At 46.9% G+C, this 26,312-nt stretch overlaps 1 protein-coding gene across 1 annotated transcript; it reads right to left on the reverse strand.

Annotated features, from left to right (window-relative positions):
* Positions 1-2,940: 2,940 nt before the first annotated feature.
* Positions 2,941-25,247, reverse strand: tab1 (TGF-beta activated kinase 1/MAP3K7 binding protein 1). The gene is made up of 11 exons (XM_056280705.1): positions 25,212-25,247; positions 23,413-23,543; positions 22,585-22,738; positions 21,024-21,122; positions 17,831-17,924; positions 9,917-10,033; positions 9,100-9,211; positions 7,793-7,937; positions 6,778-6,991; positions 4,335-4,488; positions 2,941-3,201 (listed from the first exon to the last, which is right to left on the reverse strand). The coding sequence occupies exons 1-11, from the start codon at positions 25,242-25,244 to the stop codon at positions 2,973-2,975; spliced, it is 1,482 nt and encodes a 493-aa protein (XP_056136680.1). The 5' UTR covers positions 25,245-25,247; the 3' UTR covers positions 2,941-2,972.
* Between the last annotated feature and the right edge of the window lie 1,065 nt (positions 25,248-26,312).

A 26,312-nucleotide genomic window follows, 5' to 3' on the forward strand; every position in this document is an offset into this window, starting at 1 on the left:
AAACTCCACACAGGAAGGACCTTGGGATTTCGAACCCAGCACCTTCTTGGTGTGAGGCAACAGCGCTAACCACTGGGGCCGCTGTGCTGCCCCAGGTCAGGTCAGGTTAGCCCATGGTAGCAGTGTGTGGGGGGGGGTGTGCATGGCGGCTCTAATGTTCACATTGTGGGTTTGTGAAGCACACTGTAACCTTGTAAGAAGTGCTACTCGGTAGCGTGAGAAAGGAGAGGGAAAAAATAACGCGGGAACGGCGCAGCGAACACCAGATCGGGGTGTTCAGTAACAGCACAGTCCAAACCCTCAGCGTTCAATTTAGCCATTCCCTCTCCCCCCCCCCCATCCCCCATCCATCTTCTGTGGCGGTAAACAAAGCCATTCCAGTCCAGCCCCTCCTCAACAACACGACAGCGTAAGAAGAATGAAGTGAAGGCAACTCGTACGCTCCGTCCTGAGACTCGGCCAACTGCGAGTTGAGTTTTGCTCGTTGGCCCATTTTCTCACACTGAGCTCTGCTGTCGACATCCTGACTCCCTCCGGCTGGCGTAAGCCGCCCTGCAGGGTTCACGTCGACACTAAAGCAGGGCACGAGCTGCCTTTGGGGTTTTTGTTGGGAGGAGCGTACAAATTCTGTCCGCTTTTGTTGAGACTGTTTTCCAGCTCTTCTTTCGCTTTTTGTTTGTCTTGGGAATGAGACGGATTCCTTTCTCGGGTTGTAAATTCCGGGGGCTTAAAGAGAAAACGGCGAATAGCGACTGACGGCGATGATGCCCAGTCATTTGTAAACATCCATCCATCCATCATCCGAACCGCTTCTCCTGCTCTCAGGGTCGCGGGGGATGCTGGAGCCTATCCCAGCAGTCACTGGGCGGCAGGCGGGAAGACACCCTGGACAGGCCGCCGGACCATCACAGGGCCCACACACACACACTCACACCTAGGGACAATTTAGTGTGGCCGATTCACCTGACCTACATGTCTTTGGACTGTGGGAGGAAACCGGAGCACCTGGAGGAAACCCACGCAGACACGGGGAGAACATGCGAATTCCACACAGAGGACGACTCGGGACGACCCCCAAGGTTGGACTACCCCGGGGCTCGAACCCAGCACCTTCTTGCTGTGAGGCGACCGTGCTAACCACACCGTGCCGCCATTTGTAAACATAAGTACATATTAACAGCATGTTGGTCATGTCATTAATGTTATCCTGGCCATGAACGTCTCCCAGTTACAATGTGTCAGGTTCCTTTGGGACCAATTAAAGGGCTATTTCGCCAATATAGTAAGTAGCTAATGGCTACTTTATGAAACCAATTCTCGATTTTTGTACATTTTGCTGAGCTATAAAAAAATCAGCTGAGCACATATATTTACGTGGGATTTTTGGTCAAAACCCTACAAAAAGTAAACTTTTCAGTCGAAGTTGACTTGAAGTAAAGATGAGCACACGATACGCCTAGAAATCTCAAATTCCAATACCAGAAGATTGTATTTGGTAAAACGGTTTGATTCTTCACTTGACATAAGCTGTTTTGGAAAAGCATTGTGTTATTCACACTTCTTTTTACTGAGATTTACTTTTCAAAACTGAGCCAATTTGACCTTTCTCAGTTGTAAATATCACACCAACTCCTCCCAAATGCATCTTTAAGGGAGGGGTTAAAGGGTATCGGGTCAATTCGGTTTAAGAAGGATGGTGCACGTGTCTATCAGATTGCCACAAGGTTTGTGGTTTTTGTGTGTAGATTTTGGACCAAAAACCACATAAAAACATGCATTTCAAATTGATTTCATAGCACAAGAAAATGTGCAGAGTACACTTTTATTGTCATTGTAAAAATTCCTGCACACTGACGTATTTGGTGACTGAGTAAAAACGACTGGGACAACAATATAAAAGGAAAACACAAAACAGTGATGCTTCTGATGGACGGCTCCATCACTTCACTGATCCTGTACTCCCAAACCAAAACTTCCATCGCCCCGAAGTTAACCATGATGAGTGCGGCATGCTGTCAGACAAGTGGCTCCATCAGTACCGAATCATCCAAGACCACAGCCTAGGCCTACGCCACTCCTCTCCATTTCTGTCATGTCAGGACTTCAGAATGCACAGAAAGAACAGGTCCCACTTGGTTGTGATCAATAACGGCTCTCCGTTTGAGAAGAGCATCGTGTCGGTTACACTTCCTGTACATGCCTCGCTACCAGCCGCGCCTCTCAGTCCAGCTCCTCAGCCTCTCTGTAGAGGGAGACGACCAGGCTTTTGAGTTGGGATAAATGACAGGTCTCTGGTTAACGGTAGCGTCCAGCATGGTCACCGCCCCTTGCTCGTCCCTCACTCTCCCCTAACCCCTGTCTTTGACCGTGCTCATTGTTCCCGGCAGAATAAAAAGTTGGTGCAATTGCAGGAAAATAAAGACAGACAAACACGGAACTACGATTTTGATCCTCTTTCTTACCTAAACGGAATAAGTAAGTGGTCGTTTGTGTGTTCGATCGCTTTCACGACGACAGGGCCGTTGAAACCCGTAAAAACACGTGTCTGTGAAAGTGTGACCATCAATGGGCAAAACAAGCATTCTTTTCTTCGTTTCTTCTCTTTCCTGACCACAGACGTACCTCTCGCAACACTGACAGGGTTTGTCATACACAGCTTCCACATGCAAGTGTGATTAGCCTCTGGAAGAAAAAGGGAAACGACTTTTGTGTGAGGAAACTAGTTCCGACATGACCCTTGAAAATCCTGCTTCAACCTCTGTCTAGTCCCAGGCACCTTCTGGTCACAGTCCTCCTGTTATGAAGTGTGATGGTTTTCTGGTTGACAACAGCGTCCTGCATGTCACACCTCACACGCGCCCTCTCCTTATTTATCCCCGCCCCTCGCCAACGCTGCTTTACCCCACCCCCCCACCCCCACCAAAAGTCCCATCACCACCCACCAATCCAACCCCTGTTCCTCCACCGCACTGTCACTGGGGCCCGAGGCCTCCGCCCTGGGTGGTCTGTCCGTCACTGTGGTCAGTGCCCCACATGCGGTAGAACTGGCTGAAGTCCACGTAGGGGGGCACCCTGCCCGTCTCATCAGGCTGCGCCGCCTGGCTGCCCCTCTGCCGGAACAGACTCCCATCTCCCGAGCTGGAGCTGGAGCTTTGCGTCTGGGTGTTGGTGGACTGCAGGGTGGCCGTGGGGCTCTGACTGCTGTAGGGGGCCGAGGGAGAGGAGAGGGAGGGGAAGTGTGGGGTAGGGAAGGGGGAGAAAGAGGAGCAAAGGGGGAGCAGGTCGGGGACGGAGGAGGTGGGGAGAGGGGACAGAGGGATGAGAATGGGGGCGTCGGACAACAGCACGGAGTCCGCGGCAGAGGTGGAGAGACAGAGAAGGGAGGTGGAGAGAGGGAGAGGAGGAGGAGGGGGTGGAGAGGAGGTGGACAGAGTCAAGAGGGAGGTGGAGAGAGGGAGTGGGGAGAGAGGGAATTCAATTATGGGTTGCAGGATGTCGACAAAAGACTGGCGGGTAGCGGGCTGGAGTGTGCTGAAGGGCAGAATAGGAAAGAGGCAAAGGGAGGAGGTGCAGAAGACAGGAAGGATATTGACAAGTTGGCCCGCATGAGAGAAGAGAAAGAGGCAAGTCATGAGATCCAGTGTGTAGGAGTGGAAGGCATAGGAAGAGGAGGTATAAGAAGAAGCATTTCAGAGGGAAAAACCAAGAAAAACAAAGCCCTGCTAACAGTTTAATAAAGAGGGTACATGCACACTGCAGCAAAACCCTGTTTAACAACTAAGAAAGAACTTTTAAGGGAGGTATACTGTGTACTGTGTTTAGTTTAATCCAATCCCTAAGTCCTCTGACAGTGCTGACAATGCTACAAAGGGCGACAGAGACGTCAAGTGTGAAAATCTAACTGAACGCCATGTTTGCTCCTGCTGAAGCCAGATAGGTGATGAGACATGCCGTCTTTCAATCCTCTTGTGTGCATAGTACTTTACACATGTAGTGGTTAAACGGCTCCATTAAAGGTGTTCATAACCGTGGTGATGGGTGCAATATGGAGCAGATGGTATTCCTTGTAACCGCTGTTGTAAGAATTATGTAGCGTAGACAATGTCCTTGAGTATATTGCTGCCAGGGTAAAGTTTACATGATTACGGAGGAGTGTAAAATAATCATGAGGACTTGGCAGAACTCTTGAATAAGCCATCCATTTCTGAGAAAGCTTAGTGAGAAGGACCCCTGGCAGCTCTGACAACCAGAGCGCAGTACGAAAAGATGGAGTGACAGATAAGACAATGCTTGCCCTAAGCAGGAGGAGGGACGTCGCAGTAAACAAAACTTACCCAGGTGTGGGAGTGCCTTCCTCCAGGGTGGAGGCGGTGTTGGTTCCATTGGTGAGGGTGCCCTGGGACGGCATGACCAGCGAAAGGGTGACGCTGGTCTTACTTGTGCTCTGGCTGTTGGAGTAGGGGACGGACACTGGGTAGATGCGACCTCCTGGAGGGTGTGTGGAGTGCACCGGGACAGAGGGAAAGGTTTAATGAAGGACAGGTGATACATTTTCACTACACTACTCAAGCTCATGGAGAGCAGGTACCACATTTCTATCATTCTAGAGTCCAGAGGCTTGTCTTCACAATGCTGCAGTCTGTAAATCCTACAAGTCCTACATTCAGTTTTACACATTCTCAAAGCTCAGCGGCCCCTTTTATACTTACCTCATGTGTGTCTAGATATAATTTAGCTCCATTTTATTTATCCATTCATCCATTATCTGAACCACTTATCCTGCTCTTGGGGTCGCGGGGATGCTGGAGCCTATCCCAGCAGTCATTGGGCGGCAGGCGGGGAGACACCCTGGACAGGCCGCCAGGCCATCACACAGGGCCGACATACACACACACACACACACATTCATACCTAGCGGTAATTTAGTATGGTCGATACACCTGACCTACATGTCTTTGGACTGTGGGAGGAAAGTGGAGCACCCGGAGGACACCCACACAGACACGGGGAGAACATGCAAACCCCACACAGAGGACGACTCGGGACGACCCCCAAGACTGGACTACCCCGGGGCTCGAACCCAGAACCTTCTTGCTGTGAGGTGACTGCGCTAACCACTGCGCCACCATGCCGCCACATTAAGATCAATCACATTCAATAAAAAAATAAAAATAAAAATAAACCACAGACATGACATTTATGGACAGACAGTGCCTGCAATACCAACAGCAAAGACACACAATGGATAAAAGATGTAGAGAAGACATGTACTAACTATACACAACAGACAAGCCAACAAGCAACAGAAAACAAGGCTAGGGCTTGCAGGTGATTTAGTGAATGAATTGTTGATGAGCCATGTATGTAACTGTGTGGAGGCGGACCGGCATGTGTTGCGGTTTCTGATGGTGTCCGGTACGTTGTTCCATTTCTGGGATGCTTTAACCGAGAATGTGGATTTGTGGAATGTGCCGTGTCTAAATGGTATCTGACAATCCCCTCATACTGTGGCTCTGGTGTATCCAGTTGAATGTGAAAGATGGGTGACGAAGGTGCTGAGAGGAGGGGGAGCCGAGTGATGCAGTATTTTATAAACGAGACAAAGATTTGAAAACGTGACCGTGTTTTGCAGCTCAACAGGTTTTGTTTTCTGAGAATATAGCCGTGGTGATAACTGTGGTTTCTTGTCCAGTGTCTTTATTGTTTGTTTGTACAGAGATTCTGTTGGTTAGAGTGTGGATGAGTTGGTCTCAGTGCCATCCAGTCCATCAAGTTTATCAGAAACTAAGAAGTGGAACATGTAAAAGCATGCTGTGTAGTGGGGTGTGTTTACAGTTGTGGTGGAAGACTTAACAATTGAGGGGGCCAAATTTCTGTGTGTTATGGTGACAGTATACTAGATGGAAGGGAGATGACTGTATTTCTGAGCTATGCTCATGATAACTGGTGTCGATCAAACCCGTTTCATCACATTCTCATTGTTTTCAATACATGATTACTTGTTAGGCTCCCGCTGCTCATCCATTTCTGCTTAAGTAGTACAGCCCTGCATGGGCCAAAAACTCCAGCCCTAGACCGGCCCCAGCCCAACAAAGTCTGCAATCTTTCAGCCCGAGCCCAACCCGAACATCACTTTAAGCTCTCTCTAACCTGCACTCTCAGATGTGCGTTCTCTCTGATACTTGCAAACACACACACACGCCATGGTCAACTGTCACGTGTAATGCACGCATACATGCATATGTATAATATTTAAAATATAATCAATATAAGAATATTTCATACAGTGGCCTATGTGTGCTCTGCACATATATGGCAAGTTAAATGAGCCTGAGTCTGACCCGAGCCTGATCTATTATTAAAAAAAAAAAAGGGCCCGAATCGACTCAGACCCGATGGGCTTGCAGACCTCTATTACATAGAAGACGAGTGTGGATAGGAAATACTATTACATTTACACCTTATTAAAATGAGGTCACAACGCTTCACTGGCAACTTCGGGAGGCGGTTCAGACAGCTGGATAACAACGTGTCCTTGGGTGCACTGAAACTGTATTTTTACGTGGGTAAACTCTATCCAATTACAGTCCAATCACCCGAGATACATATTAATAATGGACGGTGTTAACTGGGGAGTTAAAATGATTGTGAATTCAGCAGATTTTCCATAATGAAGGCTGACATTGGTTTTTCCTGTGCTGAGGACTGTTTCTGGGCAAGTTTTCCATCCAGAGCTACAAATGTAGACTGGGATTGGTTATCACTAAGCTCTCTTACCCTGTGTGGGCGTTAGTGCACCGTCAGCTAGCGTGTAGTTAAGTGTGCGGATGAGCAGGGTCATGTCTTCATGGTGGGAGCACAGGGCTGCTCTCTGGCGGCCGGAGGCATAGACATCATGGTGCAACCGTTTAACACGCTCCACTACTGACTGGGCCACAGCCTCCAGACTGGTCTGCTGGGCCAGCTCCGCTGCTACTATGGCCACTATCTCCTACAACGAGAAGAGAAGAGCATAAGAAAAGTCACAATCAGGTGGATGTTTGAGGAAGAAGTCATCAAGCAAATAGACAGTGAAGGACGAGAGAAAAGGGGGAGAAAAAGGATGAAAACAAGGGATAAGATGGACTTTATGAGCTGAAGGGGTCTGGGGGGGTAGAGATGGAAGGAGATGCAAGTGCCAGATAAACATAAAAGAGAGAAGGGGCGTCTGGGTAGCGTAGTGGTCTATTCCGTTGTCTACCAACACGGGGGTCGCCGATTCGAATCCCCGTGTTTCCTCCGGCTTGGTCGGGCGTCCCTACAGACACAATTGGCCGTGTCTGCGGGTGGGAAGCCGGATGTGGGTATGTGTCCTGGTCGCTGCACTCGCGCCTCCTCTAGTCGGCTGGGGTGCCTGTTCGGCGGGGAGCAGGAACTTGGGGGAATAGCGTGATCCTCCCACGCGCTACATCCCCCTGGTGAAACTCCTCACTGTCAGGTGAAAAGAAGCGGTTGGCGACTCCGCATGTATCGGAGGAGGCATGTGGTAGTCTGCAAAACCTCCCCCGGATCGGCAGAGGGGGTGGAGCAGCGACCGGGACGGCTCGGAAGAGTGGGGTAATTGGCCGGATACAATTGGGGTGGAAAGGGGCGGGGGGATAAAAAAAAAAAGAAAACATAAAAGAGAGCTGGGTTAGGGGCAACATGTACTCGATAGTGTTCAGAAGAGAGGAAGAGGAAGTTGGAATATGGATATGCAGGGATAGATTGATGGAGTAGGAACAGTTCCAGCGGTCAAAATGAAATCACCCACCTGATTGGCTTGCTCAGGGCCATGGGCAGACTCCAGCGCATTGATGAGTCCTTCTGACATCAGCAACAGGAAGCCTGTAACACCCTCCAACGACTGGCTGCCATGGATCTCAGGCTCTGCAATAATTGGCTTACTCTTGGCCCCACTAGTGACAGTGCATTCAGTAGGACAGGATGGATGGATGGATGGATGGATGGATGGATGGATGGATGGATGAACGGGTATATGTGCAACAGAAAAGAAAGAAAGAAAAAAAGATGTGAGATAATGGAGAAAGGGAAACGGACAGATACAAAAGAAAAGGAAGAACGAGGAGGATAAAGAGAGGGGGACCCAGAGAAAAGATGAAGAGAGGAAGAGGAGGACAAAAAGAGATGAACATCAACGGAGGAGACAAAGACGAAGATGTAAAGATATAAATAGGCTAGAGAGAGACAGACACGGCAAGATATCGGGATGGAGACAGAGAAAAACAAAAGGGATGAAAAGAATGTGGGAGAAAAAGGGAAGGCTCAACATTTCATCACAAAAGTTAAAAAAAAAACCTATAGAAGACGTCCACAAGCAGATATTCTGCATGGTTTTCCATTGCATAGAGGCACAAAGTCAAAAAACAAAGGGTTTTATGGGGGATTATCATGTATCATTTGCTTGGCCTGAGCTGGAGACAGAAACAGAAGATTAAGAACTGCAAAGTGCAGCTAGGGCATGTATTTTTCAGGAAGTCCAGTTGCATTAAAAGGAAGAGCTTGAACCAAGACACCCAAAAAAAACATCATAAAAATGACAGCAGGTGAAAGACAGAGAGGCAAGAGACAAGAGGACCAGCGAAACTGACAGAACAAGAAAGAGTTAAAGAAGGTTGCAGGAGTTCATAATTCTATTTCTAAACGTTATCCATATATTAAAACAGGGAAGAGGAGAAGAGGAAGGCCATGTGGTGAGGGAGGACATGCAGGTGGCTGGTGTGACAGAAGAAGATGCAGAGGACAGGAAGAGATGGAAACGGATGATCCACTGTGGCGCCCCCTAACGGGAGCAGCCAAAAGTAGTAGTAGTAGTAGTAGATCCATATATCAAGGTCAAGTTGTACAGTCAGTAACAAAAAAAAAAAAACACACCATGGAAGTTGAACCGTTTCAACCAAATATTCTTGCAAATTTCTGTCGTCAGATGTGATTTTTCCCTCCCTCCAAACAGTGATTAAATATTTCATGAAGACATGTCCTATGCGAGCCTGTGTCTGCATCTGTTGTGTACTTGAGTGTAACAGTGTGTGCATACAAGCGCTTCTACGCTCCTCTCACCTGAGCAAGTCAATTTCTGCGTAGTTAAACTTGACTTTGTAGTCTCCGATCCTCCTGGTGCTGGTCTGGCCCGCTATCTGACCTGCCTGCCTCACGCGAGCTGGGTCCACTCCTGCAGACAACACAGATGTGTAGGGTGACGAAGAAGAGGAGAGGAGAGGAGGGTGATGAGAGGAAGAAGGGTTGGGGGAGATGGGGCAAAGAGGAATATCGGGAAGGAGGAGAGAGGGGCAGTAAGAGAGAAGAATCAGCGAGGGCAGATAGAGGACGGGGGGGGGGGTTGATGAAAGGTCGTGTGAGGGGAGGAAAAAAAAAGAAAGATGTAATTAGAGAGACTAGCACAGGGGAGCGAGCTGCATACATCACAGACAGGAACAATAAGGCCAGGTGGTGGATGGGGAGGTTCACCTTCAGCCAGCCAGCTCTGCGTTGTCTAATGGACTGACTGCCATTCTCATCATCCAGAGACAATGGCTTCAGTTACACAATAATTATCTGGCTGTCACGGGGACGGAGAGAAAGACCTTAGCTGGCCCTGCATCTAACAATGAGACACAAAATGCTTGGAAAGGAGACAGCTAATTCGACATTAGGGTCATTATCGGCGCACGTCTGCACCTAATGGTTTTACAAATTTAATCACAATGTCTGTATTACACCCGCCACGACCTAACTGCTGGTTTGGTTGTCCTACATGGACGGACGGCCGTATGTCTGTCAGCTGAAAAATATTGTCTATCTGCCAGATCTCCGTCCACATGTCAGTTTTTCTGCAAATCTACCTGTTCACATTTTCTGTCTCAGTCTTTTATCTCACCAACGGCGGCCAGTCTCTGCAGCTCGTCCTCGTTGTCAGTGGTGTGGGGCCGTCCGATCTGGACCACTTGGTTCTGGCCGTCGCTGCTCGACTTGCATAGCAGGGCCCTGTTGGTACCTTGAGCCCCCACCCAGACCCCAGAGACAGACACACACACAGTAAGAAAAACAAAACCAGTGATGTAAAGCCAAAAGAATGACTGTGCTCGGTTTCAAACCCTCAGATGATAGTGATCCCGTTTCAGATGATGTGATTCGGCCCACAGCCTCCTCAGAATTCTAGCAGTTACAGAGGGGAATTACAACAGTTTCAAATGGAATAACCAAATAGTAGTGTTCTGAATTGAGATCATGGCCGTTTCTCTCTGTTGTTCTCCAGATAAGTACTTGCTCGCTTCCTTCTAGATCTCTATACAGCCCTTCTTTTCCACTCACCAGCGGTTTCTGTTCGGAGTGACCCACGTGGACGAGGCTGGAAAGAGACCAGTGCCCCGCTGAAGGACACTCTGACAAGAAACGTGACTGGGGACGGGACACGTCGGCTGCTGCAGGAACTGAACTCCAGACCTCTCAGTAATGGGCCAGTCTCTCAAACCACTTCCCACTCTGCTGCTAAGTATCCTCTCCTTTTGTGGGAAAATAAATAACGTGGCCTTTGTGGTATCTCTCTGTGCAGACGTCCAGCTAACAGTCAGTTGTGTGTTCATATACCCTTGACCTCCCCCACCCCCCGACACATCAACTAATGGCTTAAACGACCTTAACTGTCAAATACGTTTCATATCACAGTGTAGCTGAGTGCTTCCCCAGCCCTGGTACACTGAAACCCCTCCTAGGATTCACATGAACTTTGACTCTTGACCTCCCCCCCATTCAGCAGAGCCATTGGGGGATAAAGACTCCCATTTTCTGCCCTTTGCCACATCCTTGAGGAGAGACAGAAAATGCATCATGGGTGAGACGGTGCTTGTGACGGCTTTGTTTCAATCCATTCTGATGTTGTAACAACTCTCCGCAGCTGCACCCACATTTCCTATGGACATACAGCTCTGATGTAGTCATGGAAAACTAGAGAGAACCTCAGGTTTTCAGTTCCTTGACAGAAAATTCATTCATTCCTTCATTCATTCATCTCCAGCTGCTTCTCCGGGGTCGGGTCGCGGTGGCAGCAAGCTAAGTAGGCCACTCCAGACGTCCCTCTCCCCAGCAACGCCCTCCAGCTCCTCCTGGGGGATCCCAAGGCGTTCCCAGGCCAGATTAGACATGTAGTCCCTCCAGTGAGATCTGGGTCTACCCCAGGGTCACCTCCCAGTTGGCTGTGCCTGGTAAACCTCCAAAGGAAGGTGCCCAGGAGGCATCCTAATCAGATGCCCGAACCACCTCAACTGGCTCCTTTCAACGCGAAGGAGCAGCGGCTCTACTCCGAGCTCCCTCCGGATGTCCGAGCTCCTCACCCTATCTCTAAGGCTGAGCCCAGACACCAAACGGAGGAAACTCATTTCAGCTGCTTGTATCCATCATCTCACCCTTTCGGTTACCACCCAAAGCTCATCAGCACAGGTGAGGGTTGGAACGGAGACTGAAGATTGAAGATTTACCAGTCAATCTTGGCAGAAAATGGCAGAGGTAATTTGTATACTCTCTCCCGCATGCACACATGTGCACGAAGGCACACTGGTACACGCATGCACAGACACATAGACATTTGTACATGCACAGATGCAGATAGGCATGTGAACAAGCAGACAGACAAATACCAACAGAAACATGGGTGGAGGGGCGTCCGGGTGGCGTGGTGGTCTATTCCGTTGCCCACCAACATGGGGATCGCCAGTTTGAATGCCCATATTACCTCTAGACACAATTGGCCGTGTCGGGTGGGAAGCCGGATGTGGGTATGTGTCCTGGTCGCTGTACTAGCGCCTCCTCTGTTCGGTCGGGGCGCCTGTTCAGGGGGGAGGGGAAACTGGGGGGAATAGCGTGATCCTCCCACGCGCTACGTCCCCCTGCTGAAACTCCTCACTGTCAGGTGAAAAGAAGCGGCTGGCGACTCCACATGTATGGGAGGAGGCATGTGGTAGTCTGCAGCCCTCCCCGGATGAGTAGAGGGGGTGGAGCACCGACAAGAAGAGTGGGGTAACTGGCCAGATACAATTGGGGAGAAAAGGGGGGGGGGTCCATTCCATCCATCCATTATCCAAGCCACTTATCTCTATTGGGGACACGGGATGCTGGAGCCTATCCCAGCAGCCATTGGGCGGCAGGTGGGGAGACACCCTGGACAGGCCGCCAGTCAATTCAATTCAATTCAATTCAATTTTATTTGTATAGCCCAATATCACAAATTACAAATTTGCCTCAGTGGGCTTAAAATGGGAATTGCTTTAAGTCCCTGCTGTACATCTTTGTCGAGCATTAATATTGTATTGAATTCGGGGGGGGGGGCAGCCCGGGAACCGCCACAGCCGGGACGCAAACCCGTGTCTCCCGCACCACGGGCCACTACGTTAACCAGTCAACTAAAGGGGGGGAAAAAAAAGAAACATGGGTGGAAAGACAAACATATAGACAGATCGACACAGAAGCAAGCATAAACAAACACACACAGAGACAGACCTACACCAGGGTTTCCCCCACAGAAGTTGTTCGGCAGGGTGGCGAGTGCCTTTTTCGACGGGGGCCCGGCCCCGGCCAGCGACAGACTGATGGCAGTGTTAAGATAGGGCCCGATAGTTTCTGTGATAACAGAATCACGGACAGAATTGTGAAATTTTGAATTTAAAAAAGCCACAACACAGATTCCACAGGGCCCTTTATCAAATCAGTGCTACAAGCTGACTGGAGATTTGAAAACAAGACTATGTAATGTGCTGTTATAAGAAAGTTACTTAGTCAACACACGTTTAAAAAAAAAACAACTATAGCAGAGTCTTGCAAAGAATCTGACAATGTAGTCTTGGAATGCTGTGTTTTGAACAACAACAAAATAAATTAAATTAAGAAAGCCACTTTGCTGTGAGAATAACAGCAATCACATTAACAGAAAACGCACACTATCTGCAGCTTGCAGCCCTTAAAGTGTCAGCGTAGCACCCTGAACCCCAAATACGTGACTCGCGGGCCGGGTCTGACCCGCGAGGGCCAAATATTTGGCCCGCGCCAACCCACTCGCACTAACGCACCTGACATAACATGTGAAATGAGGTGCGTGCAGTGTGTGCTGCTCTACTTTATTTTGACCTCACCCCACATCGTACACTGGACCTACGCCGTAGAGCGCTAGTAGACGTAAGACGGACTCCGCGCTCTCTACGGTCCTTGACTAGACAGAGCCACCCACCAGCTAAGTCACAGGTAATCAATAACTGTCCTGAAACAAGAACACGGCCTGCGCGAAAAAGTGCAATCGACCAGGAAAACCGTCTGTTCAGATCTGACTGGACGGATCCATCCATCCATCCATTATCCAAACCGCTTATCCTGCTCTCAGGGTCGCGGGGATGCTGGAGCCTATCCCAGCAGTCATTGGACGGCAGGCGGGGAGACTGGAAAATGCCACTTTCATGTCCAAAACGGGTCGAAAGTTGTCCAAGTTTTCTGTGGATCATTATGGGGCCGAGCTTCTCAAAAGTTGCACAAAGCTTGCCGATATCTTATTTAGTTTTTAAGACGACGTGGCACCAAAGATAAAGGTATACATGTATATGTATACACACAGCCCTGTGATGACCCGGCGGCCTATCCTGGGGACTGGACTCCTCAGTTTTGTTTTATTGTACAGGACCACGCCCGTGCCATACGGACATGCTTGATTTGCATGCAGACCGCAGCTGTCTGCAAAGCAGATAATCCAGAGTGGCACTTCAACGGTATGCATGCTGCCAGTTTTAATGCCAACTACCCTACAAAATCACATGACCGCAAACAAAAAACAGCAAATATGATAACATCATACAAACACTGTTTCTACTACGACTGCTTTCCCTGCTCCCGTTAGGGGTCGAAATATCAGAGCAAAATGTTTCTACATTTCATGTACTCATTCTGAACAATGCATCACTTTGCTTATGCTGGCTTAGAATTTGCAAATAGAGCCTTCTCTATAAGGCCTTTAACAGCAGAACGACCGAGACGGTCATTGTGGCCGTTTTGGATTTTCAAGGTTTAATAACTATGTGAAAGGAGGCGATGCAGACCTGCCACTCCCTGAATGCTCCTAGAATTGCACGCGTTTGCACTGGAAGGAGTTTTGGATCAAATGCACAATAAATAAATAAAGTTATGGTGGGATCTACCAAAAGCGACCATGACCGGTCGAAATGACCGCATGCAATTTGTGCATGCGCGTCATATGTCATTATTTACGACGTGTGTTGGTCGCATCATTTCCTTCACAAAGTACATTGTTCTGTCCTAGAAAAACACTAGCATTCTCCAGTGCAGAGTAATAGTCTGAACTTGATTTTTGATTATTGCCAACAGGTCTCCTGTGATAGCTTGGCATCCTGTCCAGGGTGTCTCCCCGCCTGGCGCCCACTGACTGCTGGGATAGGCTCCAGCATCCCCGCGACCCTGAGAGCAGGATAAGCAGTTTGGATAATGGATGGAATGGATGGATGGGAGAAAGCCACTTTAGTTTGTCATTGTATTCTCACAACGAATGAGTTCTCTCCATTTAAGCCATCCTATTGTATAGGAGCAGCGGGCGGCTGCGGCGCCCGGGGACCAACTCCAGTTCTTCTTTCCATTGCCTTGCTCAGGGACACAGACAGCAGTATTAACCCTAACATGCATGTCTTTTTGATAAAATAAATGAAGGAAAATAACGTCAAGGTTTTCGCACACCGCAAACAACTTGAAAAAAAGTCCTGCTTGGCTACTAATTCTTACAGCCTTGGAATGCTGCGTACATTTCCATCCATCCATTATCCGAACCGCTTATCCTGCTCTCAGGGTCGCGGGGATGCTGGAGCCTATCCCAGCAGTCATTGGGCGGCAGGCGGGGAGACACCCTGGACAGGTCGCCAGGCCATCACAGCTGTCAGGCCATCACAGGGTACATTTCCACAACAATAAAATAAATTAAAATAATATCCAAGATTTGCACTCCACAAAAAAACTTGTTGACTCAGTGGAACCGCGAATGTTTTCCATCTGTCCTCATTGCCATCACCTCTAGTCTTTGGCTGTCTGAAAAAAAACTGTGAAGGCTTTTTGGCATTTACCTTTCCTCCTTGATATTAGGAAGTATCTGTGTTACTGACTGTTTGGCTGGCTAGCTAAGGTTGCTAAATAATGTTAGCTTGAGATAGTTGGAAGCGTCAAGTGTTGAATGTCCCCTCTATGCACAAAGAGACAAAGGAGCTGGTTGCTGATCTGATGAGGGACATGACACCAGTGACCCCCTGTCTCCATCCAGGGGGTCAGTGTGGACACTGTGGAATGCTACAAGTACCTGGGGGTGTATATACACAATAAACTGAACTGGGCTAAGAACACTGACGCCCTCTACAGGAAGGGACAGAGCCGTCTCTACTTTTTGAGGAGGTTGAGGTCCTTCAACATCTGCCAGACAATGCTCAGGATGTGGTGTGAGTCTGTGGTGGCCAGTGCTCTCCTGTGTGCTGTTGTGTGTTGGGGCAGCAGCTTGAGGGTAGCGGATGCAAACAGGCTCAATAAACTGATCCGCAAGGCCAGTGACGTTTGTGGGGGTGGAGCTGGGTTTTCTGATGGCGGTTTCTGAGAGGAGGGAGCTGTCGAAGTTGCGTGCCATCATGGACAATGTCTCCCACCCACTCCATGAGGTGCTGGTCGGGCACAGGAATACTTTTAGTGATAGACTCATTCTGCCGAAATGCACCACAGAGCGCCACAGGAGGTCATTCCTGCCTGTGGCCATCAAACTTTACATCTCCTCCCTCAGAGGGTCACACACTTGCAGTTAATGGTCATTGGACTGCCCTTCCACTTGTTTTACCCTGTCGGGGTTTGTTTGTGCTGTTGTTTTATGCTGCGGAATTGCAGTACAAATAGGGTGTTATGTGCACCATGCTTGTTGATATATTTTGTTCTTATTTCTACTTCTTATTTTATCTTTTATTTCTATTTGTCTCTATTTTCTTGTCAGTTTTTTCTTACTAGAGTGTGTCTGTAGTAGAACCCAGTTTCCGCTCGGGGATGACTAAAGTATTCTGACTCTGATGAGAGTAAAGAACATTGAACTCAGACCTGCTGTTTTCCTGCAGTGTGCTCACATTTTAACCAACAGATGTCGCAGGTGAGCTTCCCAACCATTATATCTGCATTTCCAACCAAGGTGCCCCACTGCAACTGTAGTTTAAAAAAAAAACGTCTTAGAAATACATTTGAAAAAAAATAAAATAAAAAAATTCCCCGATGCTTAGGCCCCGCGGGTCGCCGGGTTTGCACCACACTGGTGGAAACCGTGGACACACATACACACTTGGAGCTACTGCCCCTCCAAGCTGATGTCTGCAGGGGCCTTGTCTGCAGCACGGGATCTGTGGCACCCTACGGCTGAAATAACACTAGTCCACGTTGTGAGTATCATTTTGCACACATGGTTTAGATAAAGACAGCCAACATCATTCTAACGTGTGTAACAGGCCGGCGTATGTGAAAACAGAGCCTGAGGGAAGAATTCTCCTGTCCTGCAGAGAAAAGATTTACTCTCCGCTTCCCAGGCCCCTGCCGGCATTCTCCTGGTTGCATGTTAGAGCATGTACTCACAGACGTGACAATACTCACATATTTTGTCCACATAGATATTTTCCAGTTAATGATCGCAGAATACTAGCAGATGAGCTGCAGTGAAAACAATACACGACATTTAATTTCAAATGCCTTTCCAACTTTAAGATGTCAAAATTCTGGTACAGGAAGCTAAAGTGCGGTATAATGTCTTTTTCCTACAAGAATAATGTGGCCAAAATCTCCACTGTCAGTAAGAATCCATCCATCCATCCATTATCCGAACCGCTTATCCTGCTCTCAGAGTCGCGGGGATGCTGGAGCCTATCCCAGCAGTCGCTGGGTGGCAGGCAGGGAGACACCCTGGACAGGCTGCCAGGCCATCACACAGGGCTGATGTACACACACACACACACACACATTCACACCTAGAGACAATTTAGTATGGCTGATTCACCTGACCTACATGTCTTTGGACTGTGCGAGGAAACCGGAGCCCCCAGAGGAAACCCACGCAGACATGGGGAGAACATGCAAACTCCACACAGAGGACGACCCGGGATGACCCACCAGGGTTGGACTACCCCGGGGCTCGAACCCAGGACCTTCTTGCTGTGAGGCGACCGTGCTAACCACTGCACCACCGAGCCACCCCGGTGGGCTCCTGTGTCCCATGAGATAACACACAGGGACACAAGTATATGATGAACGACAACATATGCATATGATGATGTATCTATCGTCCAGGCACTGTTGATCTGACCCTCGTAAACAGCAATAAAGAAGCTTCGTGCTGCAGTACAGAAGGACGGAAACCAAACTGTGATGTTCAAGAAATGATCGGGCTGGCATCTATATTGGGAAACGAGGCCCGCAAAGGGGCGCAGAGCCAACCCCTAACCTGGCCCACACTGGCCCCGACCAAGCCCATCCTGGCCCTGACTGATTCCAGCCTTCAAGTTCCAGATTTTTTCAATCAGAATTTAATTTAATTTAATTAGAATTTATATTTGTGACTGCCTAACCCAGCCACTGAGGATGCAGAAGCCAGTGCAGTCTCAAGCGCCGGTCCCAAGCCCGGATAAACGGGGACGGTTGCGTCAGGAAGGGCACCTGGTGTAATTAGTGCCCGCCTCTGATTGCATGTTCACAGGTGTGTGTGTGTGTGTGTGTGTCTGTGTGTGTATTCTGTCTGTATCCGTACCGACGTTGGCGATGTAGAGCTTGTTGTTGAGGATGAGCGCCACCACAGCGGTGGCTCCTCCAGACACCTCTTGCTCCAGCTCCTTCAGACGTTCCTGCAATAGCAAGAGGGACGGGGGTAGAGGAAAACGAGAAAGGGAGAAAAGGGCAGAGGAGCAGAAAAATAGAATGAAAAGACAGATAAAAAGGGGAAGTGTTCATGAGAGGGACAGAACAAAGAGAAGATTACATTAGATTTTAATGAAACTTTCCACAACAAAGCAGGGGAACGGTGAAAATGATGCTATGCTGAGACCACAGGCAAATCCAATTAGTTTCTCACATCTGATCTTTAGGACTGACTCCACATTGTTGTTTGCAAATGACCAGGTCAGATTTGTGTGGTCAGGCATCACTAACCTAGCTTCCTTGTTTCTTTTTGGGACCCCCCCCCTTTTTTTTTCCCTACCCAACTGTCATCATCATCATCAGTTCCGTAACCTATGAAGGTCGTAGGAGCACAGCTGATGCCTCGACAAGTCTCTTCCACCGTTTATGGTGATTGAGTTTGGTTGAGTCATCATTGTGTTTCAATAGGGGGAGTACCTGGTGGTCCCTATCTCCTCCCCAGGTATGGATGGCCGTTGGGTCGCAGAGGAACTCATCCGCCCTTTGACAGGTTTTGTTTTTCCTGGGTACAATGTTAAACTGCAACCATCGGGTTGTCGGCGACTAAACCGGCACCCCCATTTCAACCCTTGGGTTGTTGTGAGGAGGGTGTATAGACACCCAGAAGAACTAAAAACAAAACCCTAATTGTACTTGACCAATTACCCTATTTCCCAAGCTGCTCCACCCCCTCTGCTGATCCGGGGATGGCTGCAGACTACAACATGCCTCCTTCAATACATGTGGAGTCACCAGCCGTTTCTTTTCACCTGACAGTGAGGAGTTTCGCCAGGGGGACGTAGCACGTGGGAGGATCACGCCATTCCCCCCAGTCCCCCCCCCCAACAGGTGCGCCGGCCGACCAGAGGAGGCACTAGTACAGCAGCCAGGACACATACCCACATCTGGCTTCCCACCCGCAGACAAGGCCAATTGTGTCTGTAGGGACGCCCGACCAAGCCGGAAGTAACACGAGGATTCAAACCGGAGATCCCCGGGTTGGTAGGCAATGGAATAGACCGCCACGCTACCCAGATGCCTCACTGCATTGTTTAATATGGTAACAACGTAGGCGTTTGTATGTATGCTAACCATAACCAAAACAGCAAGTTGCAGGCTATGGAGAACGGAGACGTGTCCGGTCTCTCCACAGCATAGCAGTGTCTAGTCCTGGTGCAGAACTCCCCTGTCATACCAGACTGTCATACCAGACTGCATCCACAACAGAGGAGGCTGACATATGCAGCCATTTCTTCCTCCATGTCTTCCATCTTGTAACCACACTCCGGGTGGGACGTTGATGTTGTGTGTCGCATTGTGAATGACATAGAGGACAGTATGAAGTCCAGTTTGAGCAGCCAGACTAAGACACACCTCTAGTAGGCGCTATACCGAAAACGTACTGAACCCATGACTTCAAAACCGAGGTACGTACCAAACCGTGATTTTTGTGTACCGTTAGTTACACACCTAATCTCTCGATACCCCGTTTGAATCGCGGTTCAAACTGATGAAGGTGATCACAGAAAGTTGCATCAGTTCATCTGGACACATGCAGTGGGAGAAACGTTTCACCACTCATCCAAGTGATCGCTTCAGTCTCAGCTGACGGCTGGTATCCCCGCCCTTATAAACAGCACGGTTGCATAGCAACCAGCTCTAACAATTGGTTTCATATGTACACTGACATGACCATTAACTAGTTACAATGGCCATGGGTGGCGTAGTGGTTAGCGTGGTTGCCTCACAGCAAGAAGGTTCTGGGTTCGAGCCCCAGGGTAGTCCAACCTTGGGGGTCGTCCTCTGTGTGGAGTTTGCATGTTCTCCCTGTGTCTGCGTGGGTTTCCTCCGGGTGCTCCGGTTTCGTCGCACAGTTCAAAAGACATGTAGGTCAGGTGAATCAGCCATACTAAACTGCCCACAGCATTGTAAGATGGTGAAGTCTCTCTCACTAAATGTTGTGTCCAGATGAACTGATTCAACTTTCTGTGATTTCCTTACTTGGATTATTAAGTATGCATAAAGACACCTATGACTGTGGTTTAAAGCTGGTTCACAAGTTTGTTTCCATGCACTACACTTTTTTTTTTGCTGTTCAGAATTGGTAAAAACAATTCCATTTGGATATGCCAGAAATCAGATGTGACTTGTTAGTCTGAACATAGCCTGAATGAACAGCAGCACAGACCTGACCATGACCTCTTCTGGTCGGAGCCAGAAGGGCTCGCTGCTCCTGTTAGTAACCCTCCAATCCCTTCATTGCCAAAAGTGTTGTGTCCCTGTTCATCGCGTAGGCTTAGCTTCCGGGTGACAATCTGAGCTGAGCCCCTTCACAACAGATAACATCCCACTCCCCTCCATGTATGTTGTTGGAGGAGACAGGCTAAAAAAAGTGTCTTGGAAGTAATTTAACCATGGAATTTTATGGGTTATGTTAACAAGCCTTCTCTAAATTCACTCCAGCTGTTGCTATAACGGTCTGCTAACCACAAAAAATAACAGCATGGCAGCTAGGGGGAAAAAAAAGGTAGAGTTGTGTGAACTTGGATGAGGCAGTGAAAAGGAGGACAGAGAGAAAAGATGAAGGACAGAGGGCATGAGGAGAGAAACTCAGTGAGTAAAGGTTAGACAGGTAAGCAGGCAGTGAGGGATTGGGAGAGAAAAAAAGATGGGGGGGGCAGAGAGAGTGAGAGAATTGAGCTGGTCTATCTAATGAAACAGGCTGATGAGACCAACTAGAATGTGATGAGCATTTTCTCCAATGGCTGAGCATTAGTTCCCAATGATGCCGAGAACTGCCGTTTCTATGGCGATCTGCAGAGCACTATCCTTTTCAATTGTAACTCCGATCTGTGAATGATATACCCTCTGTATTTGTGTAAATGCATGTGTCTCCTTGTGTGTCTGCGAGTGTGATTGTGCACATTTTCATCGTGTGAATCCGTGCATCTTTATGTGACTTTGACACTGTGAGAGCAGTCATACATAACGTGTGTACGAACACACTATCTCCAAATGGGAGTGTGTGTGTATGTGCGTCTGCATACCTCATTGTGCGGTGGCAGGTAGTTGGAAAGGAGGTGTGCTTTCTCAGCCAGCGCGTCATCTATTGTCTCAAAGTAGCTCTTCTCCACGACGTCGAAAGCCTGCAAAACCAGGCAAACAAATGTCATTCACATCAGGCATGTTGATCATGTACCCTTTCACTGTGAGATGTATGGTTAATGTCGAGCCTTTTTATTGGCTTGTCGATCTGTACTTTAGGAGGCTGTGTGATGAAGTCTCACAATGTGACAAATCTTGAGGTGAAACAAACTGTCATGACAATTAAGTTTGAATTCTATACTGGTATTAGCTGCGCAAACATCACAGTTTCAAAGACAAATGTAAAATTTAACAATCAAGCATTAATGACATTTAAAACTTAAATCTAAAGAAACGTTAAAGACAACAGTCCAGAGTACTCTATAGTACAGCAATTTTCCCCTAATAACTGGTAGCCTGTACTGTCACCGTTTTTTATCAGTAAGAAAGCTGGCAAATAACAATTGCGGTCTGGCCTTCCCTTTTCCTCACTGTATCGGTCCTCATCACGGTCTTTTACAATGCCTGTAAATACACGGTGCTTTACCCCTAAACCCTATTCATCTATTATGGAAAATTAAATCTAATTGGGGGTTTTAACTCTCAGGCCAGCAAGCATTTGTTTACAGTCGGTTTCACCTTCTACAAACACATAAATCACAGTAATTGCTTTCCAATGCTTTCTATGGACATACTATGTGGGTTTCATTAAGGTAATCCATGCTGTATATACTTATTGAAATAGAAAATGTAAATACATGCATGGGCTGGTAGCTTGTAATATCAAGAGCCTGTAAGAAACATTTCATCAATGTTTGACCATTTATGAGAAGTTCGGAATGTTTTTACATCACTTTTCTAATGCCACTAGCAGGTGCCATGCAATCTGCTGGAAGAACAATGTGTACCATCACACAGACTCAATGCTACAAAAACAGCAAAACACATGAGCTGAAATCAACTTCTGCAGACATGATGGTGGAAAGGCAGTGAGTATGAATTTGACTTACATCCTTTAGTGCAAAAAAATAGTGAAAAAAGGTTACTATAATGGCCCGAGATCCAACAAGGCAAGGTTATTTTGTATTCATACACAAATGCAATTCAAAGTGCTTTACATAAAGCATAAAAATACACATGCCAAGTCTTATTCTCCATGTAGTTTTAATGCACTGAGCCCATGGAACATCACTGCATTTAAGCAAGACATCCATGGGATTTTTCTGAGTGGTCAAAATAGTTTCAATAGTGGCTTTATGAGTCTGCTGGTGATGAGGGAATTCTGTTGAAGAACTGACTTTTGGAGATTGATATCTTAGTTGTATGAGCTCTTTATTTTCAATCATTTGCATGAATTGTGAGGGTAATGGATTATGATGTAAACGAACTGCAATTTTATCACGTGTTCCTTTTCCTTTAACATGTTGTGATCTGTGCTTGTGTTGGGACATCGTACCTAAAGTGAAATCTTAGTAAAATTCATTCAAAAAATTAAAACACACACAGTTACATGTGCCTCCATACCTGCGTGAGAATCCTGCGGACATCACTGTCAGTGTGACCAGAGTTGAGCTGTCCTAGCAGCAGCTCAGCTGTCAGTCGCTGAGAGACAAAATTGGCCACTCTGTTGCCATCATAGCCATTAAAAACTCCATACAGGAAACAGCCGTCCTCGCCCCTGATTAGGGGGGAAAAAAAAGACAATGTGTTTAGGTAAACGTACAGTCCAGAGTTATAACTGTACTACCATAAAAGTGAGTGATTAAACATCACAGAACTCCCCTCAGTGGTGAATTTGATGTTGAGTTGTTGAACATATGGCTTAGTTGGTAGTTTAATCCTTATTATTACCAAACCAGAGTCAGGATATTTGCATGGTTATGCCAGTTAGTAGACTTAAGGTGTCATATGATGACTAGTAGTTCTCCTGATTTCCTACGTTAAATGCACTTATTGTAAGTCGCTTTGGATAAAAGCGTCGGCTAAATGACTGTAATGTATGTAATAAAACTCTTCAATGGACAGTGAAGTTGCTGACGTTATTGTCCTGGCATGACGTGACTGCTCTTAATGTTAGTTGCCCACATACTCTGAGGTTGTTTCTTTGGCATGACATGATGATATTTACAAATATATTAATATTTTTGAAGAACGTTTTCAAGCAGCGCAAAGTCATTATATAACAATAGGTATTTAAGATTTTTCTCCTCCCTTATGTTCAGAAACGGATTTTTTTTACTACCTTTACTTTGCTTGAGAGATTTTTGTTTGCAGTCATTATCAGGAGTTTGTTATTGCAGACTAAGCGGGACTCCCGGTACCTCTAACTGCAGCTCGTCATTTGTCCCTTACCTGAACCTGAAATGTCCATCTTCATTAGTATGAGTCTGGGTGCCTTTACCGTCTGGGCCATAGACACAGTTTGTTGCTGTGCCTACCCCACACACCTGACACAGAGGAAGGTCATCTGTCCAGCTCTGATGCTGTCACGAACAAAAACGTAGCCCATTATCAAAAGACCTCACCTTGTTTGACACATCAATGTAAAATCAGTGTTAAGCCTTGATCATCAGACTTGGGTCAACCAGTATTTATAACGATTCATAATTTTGCCAAACCCTGCTTGGGTCAGCACCAGATTCTCCAACACATCAAGGAAATCAATTTAGCAGTCACAGAGAAATTCAACGACTGAGCTTTGAAAATTTCAATTGTAGGAAAGTGTCCACTGTTCTCCATTGCAAACCTGAGCTAAATGGCCCCAATAACAATAAGCTTATTTGTCATTTTTTTTAAACTCATTGATGATATACAACGATGTAATATCAAAACATTATTGATTGTGATAACGCTGTTTGTGAAGGAAAGCCCAATATGCTTCGACCTCAGCAGTGTCTAATACAGTGTTTCTCAACCCAGTCCTCAAGGACCCCCTATCCTGCATATTTTCTTTGCAACCCTGAATAGGTACCTGTTTGTAGTTATTCAACCAATCAGCAATTAATTTTGTCAGACGTTGCACACCTTGCATAATTAAGTGCTGTGAGATGATTGGTCGAGTAAGTACAAGCAGGGCTACCTATGCAGGGTTACAATGAAAATCTGCAGGATAGGGGGTCCTTGAGGACTGGGTTGAGAAACACTGGTCTAATATCTCCCGACCAACATTTAGCACGATGTCACATTGTACCTGTGACAGACAGGAAGACCCAACAGACAACACAGTGCCTTAAACCAGTGTTTCTCAACCCAGTCCTCAAGGACCCCCTATCCTGCAGATTTTCATTGTAACCCTGCATAGGTAGCCCTGCTTGTACTTACTCGACCAATCATTTCGCAGCACTTAATTATGCAAGGTGTGCAACGTCTGACAAATGTCATTGCTGATTGGTTGAATAACTACAAACAGGTACCTATTCAGGGTTGCAAAGAAATGTGCAGGATAGGGGGTCCTTGAGGACTGGGTTGAGAAACACTGGTTTAAGGCACTGTGTTGTCTGTTGGGTCTTCCTGTCTGTCACAGGTCATTTAGCACGATGTCACATTGTACCTGTGACAGACAGGAAGACCCAACAGACAACACAGTGCCTTAAACTACCTGGCCAACAATCAATCAGCACTTCATCGAACGGATCAAATTAAATAACGAAAACACTTAAATGGAAACATAAATACCGATTTGCAACACCTGACGCCCGCCCACCGAGCGGTTGTTTACAAACTGGCTAATCAGCAAATGCTAAGCTCGAGCTAGCTCCAAAAAAAAAAGTTCATGAAACCCGATTTACTGAAAGAAAATAGCTTCTAATATGCCCTCACAGACCACAAATGAGGAGCACCCATTAGCCTGTAAAACAGCGTACAGTCTGGGCTGCGCGTCGTTGAGCGCCACGCTAAATGTAAGTTAGCTAGCCTCCAGCTCGTCTCCGATACGATTAGTGTAACGGGCTGGGCTAACGTTAGCTTCCCGGGGTTAGCATCACAAATGGACGCGAAGGAAAACGAGCGCGTCTAAAAGCGGGGGAAGGCGTGTATCCTGCAGGGCCGGAGGGGCTGTCAGACGTGAAACACGACGTCCTCCGCGAAAGGTCCGACCGAGACGACGCCACGCCAGGCGCTTTCATTCTCAAACGGTTCGCTTATTTCCTTACGCTCTGTGTCAAATTCCTCCGCTGGGCAGCCATCTTGGATGGAACTCGTCCAATCAATCAACTTTTGGAGGGCGTCGACGTTCTTCTTCTTCTTCTTCCCCTGACTCGGCGTCGACTAAACGCGCTTGGCGAAATGCTGCCCTCCGCTGATCAGAACGCGTCATCCGAAGTCCGTCAAAATATTAACGCGAACTAGAGCAGGGTTTCTCAACCGGGGGTCCGCGGACCCCTAGTGGTCCGTGGTGTAATTGCAAGGGGTCCGTGAAAATAAAATATCTTTAAAAAAAAGATCCTACGACATTTATAGAAATAGGATTATTTTACTCAAATGTGACGGAGACCTTTATCTAGCTAAACTATAAAGGGTAACAGGACTTTTTTCTCTAATTACATCTGTTTCACAAGTGTCATTTATTGTATTTTAATAAGAGATCTCGCTCCCGTTTGCATTGTTAAAAGTTACTGCATAAACATTCTGTTGTTACATATATCTGAAAGTTACTGCATAAGAATTCTGTTGTTACATATATCTGAAAGTTACTGAATACATATTCTGTTTTGTTACATATATCTGAAAGTTACTGAATAAGAATTCTGTTTTGTTACATATATCTGAAAGTTACTGAATACATATTCTGTTTTTTTACATATATCTGAAAGTTACTGCATAAGAATTCTGTTGTTACATATATCTGAAAGTTACTGAATACATATTCTGTTGTTACATATATCTGAAAGTTACTGCATAAGAATTCTGTTGTTACATATATCTGAAAGTTACTGAATACATATTCTGTTGTTACATATATCTGAAAGTTACTGGATACATATTCTGTTTTGTTACATATACCTGAAAGTTACTGAATACATATTCTGTGTTGTTACATATATCTGAAAGTTACTGAATACATATTCTGTTTTGTTACATATATCTGAAAGTTACTGGATACATATTCTGTTTTGTTACATATATCTGAAAGTTACTGAATACATATTCTGTGTTGTTACATATATCTGAAAGTTACTGCATAAGAATTCTGTTTTGTTAACTATATCTAAGTTACAACTGAAAGCTCTTATTTTTGCCCCAAAGAGTGAATA

Source organism: Lampris incognitus, chromosome 5, assembly GCF_029633865.1.
Source record: "Lampris incognitus isolate fLamInc1 chromosome 5, fLamInc1.hap2, whole genome shotgun sequence".
NCBI classification, from domain to species: Eukaryota; Metazoa; Chordata; class Actinopteri; order Lampriformes; family Lampridae; genus Lampris; species Lampris incognitus.

What these genes read in the sequence shown, in the direction of transcription:
- tab1 (XM_056280705.1), bottom strand. Translation starts at nt 25,244, where the DNA reads ATGGCTGCCCAGCGGAGGAATTTGACACAGAGC. An exon ending in GCAGAGACTGGCCGCCGTTG is followed by an intron (nt 9,212 to 9,916) that starts GTGAGATAAAAG and finishes TGTTGTCTGCAG; the next exon opens with GAGTGGACCCAGCTCGCGTG. An exon ending in GAAGGCACTCCCACACCTGG is followed by an intron (nt 3,202 to 4,334) that starts GTAAGTTTTGTT and finishes GGCCCCCTACAG; the next exon opens with CAGTCAGAGCCCCACGGCCA.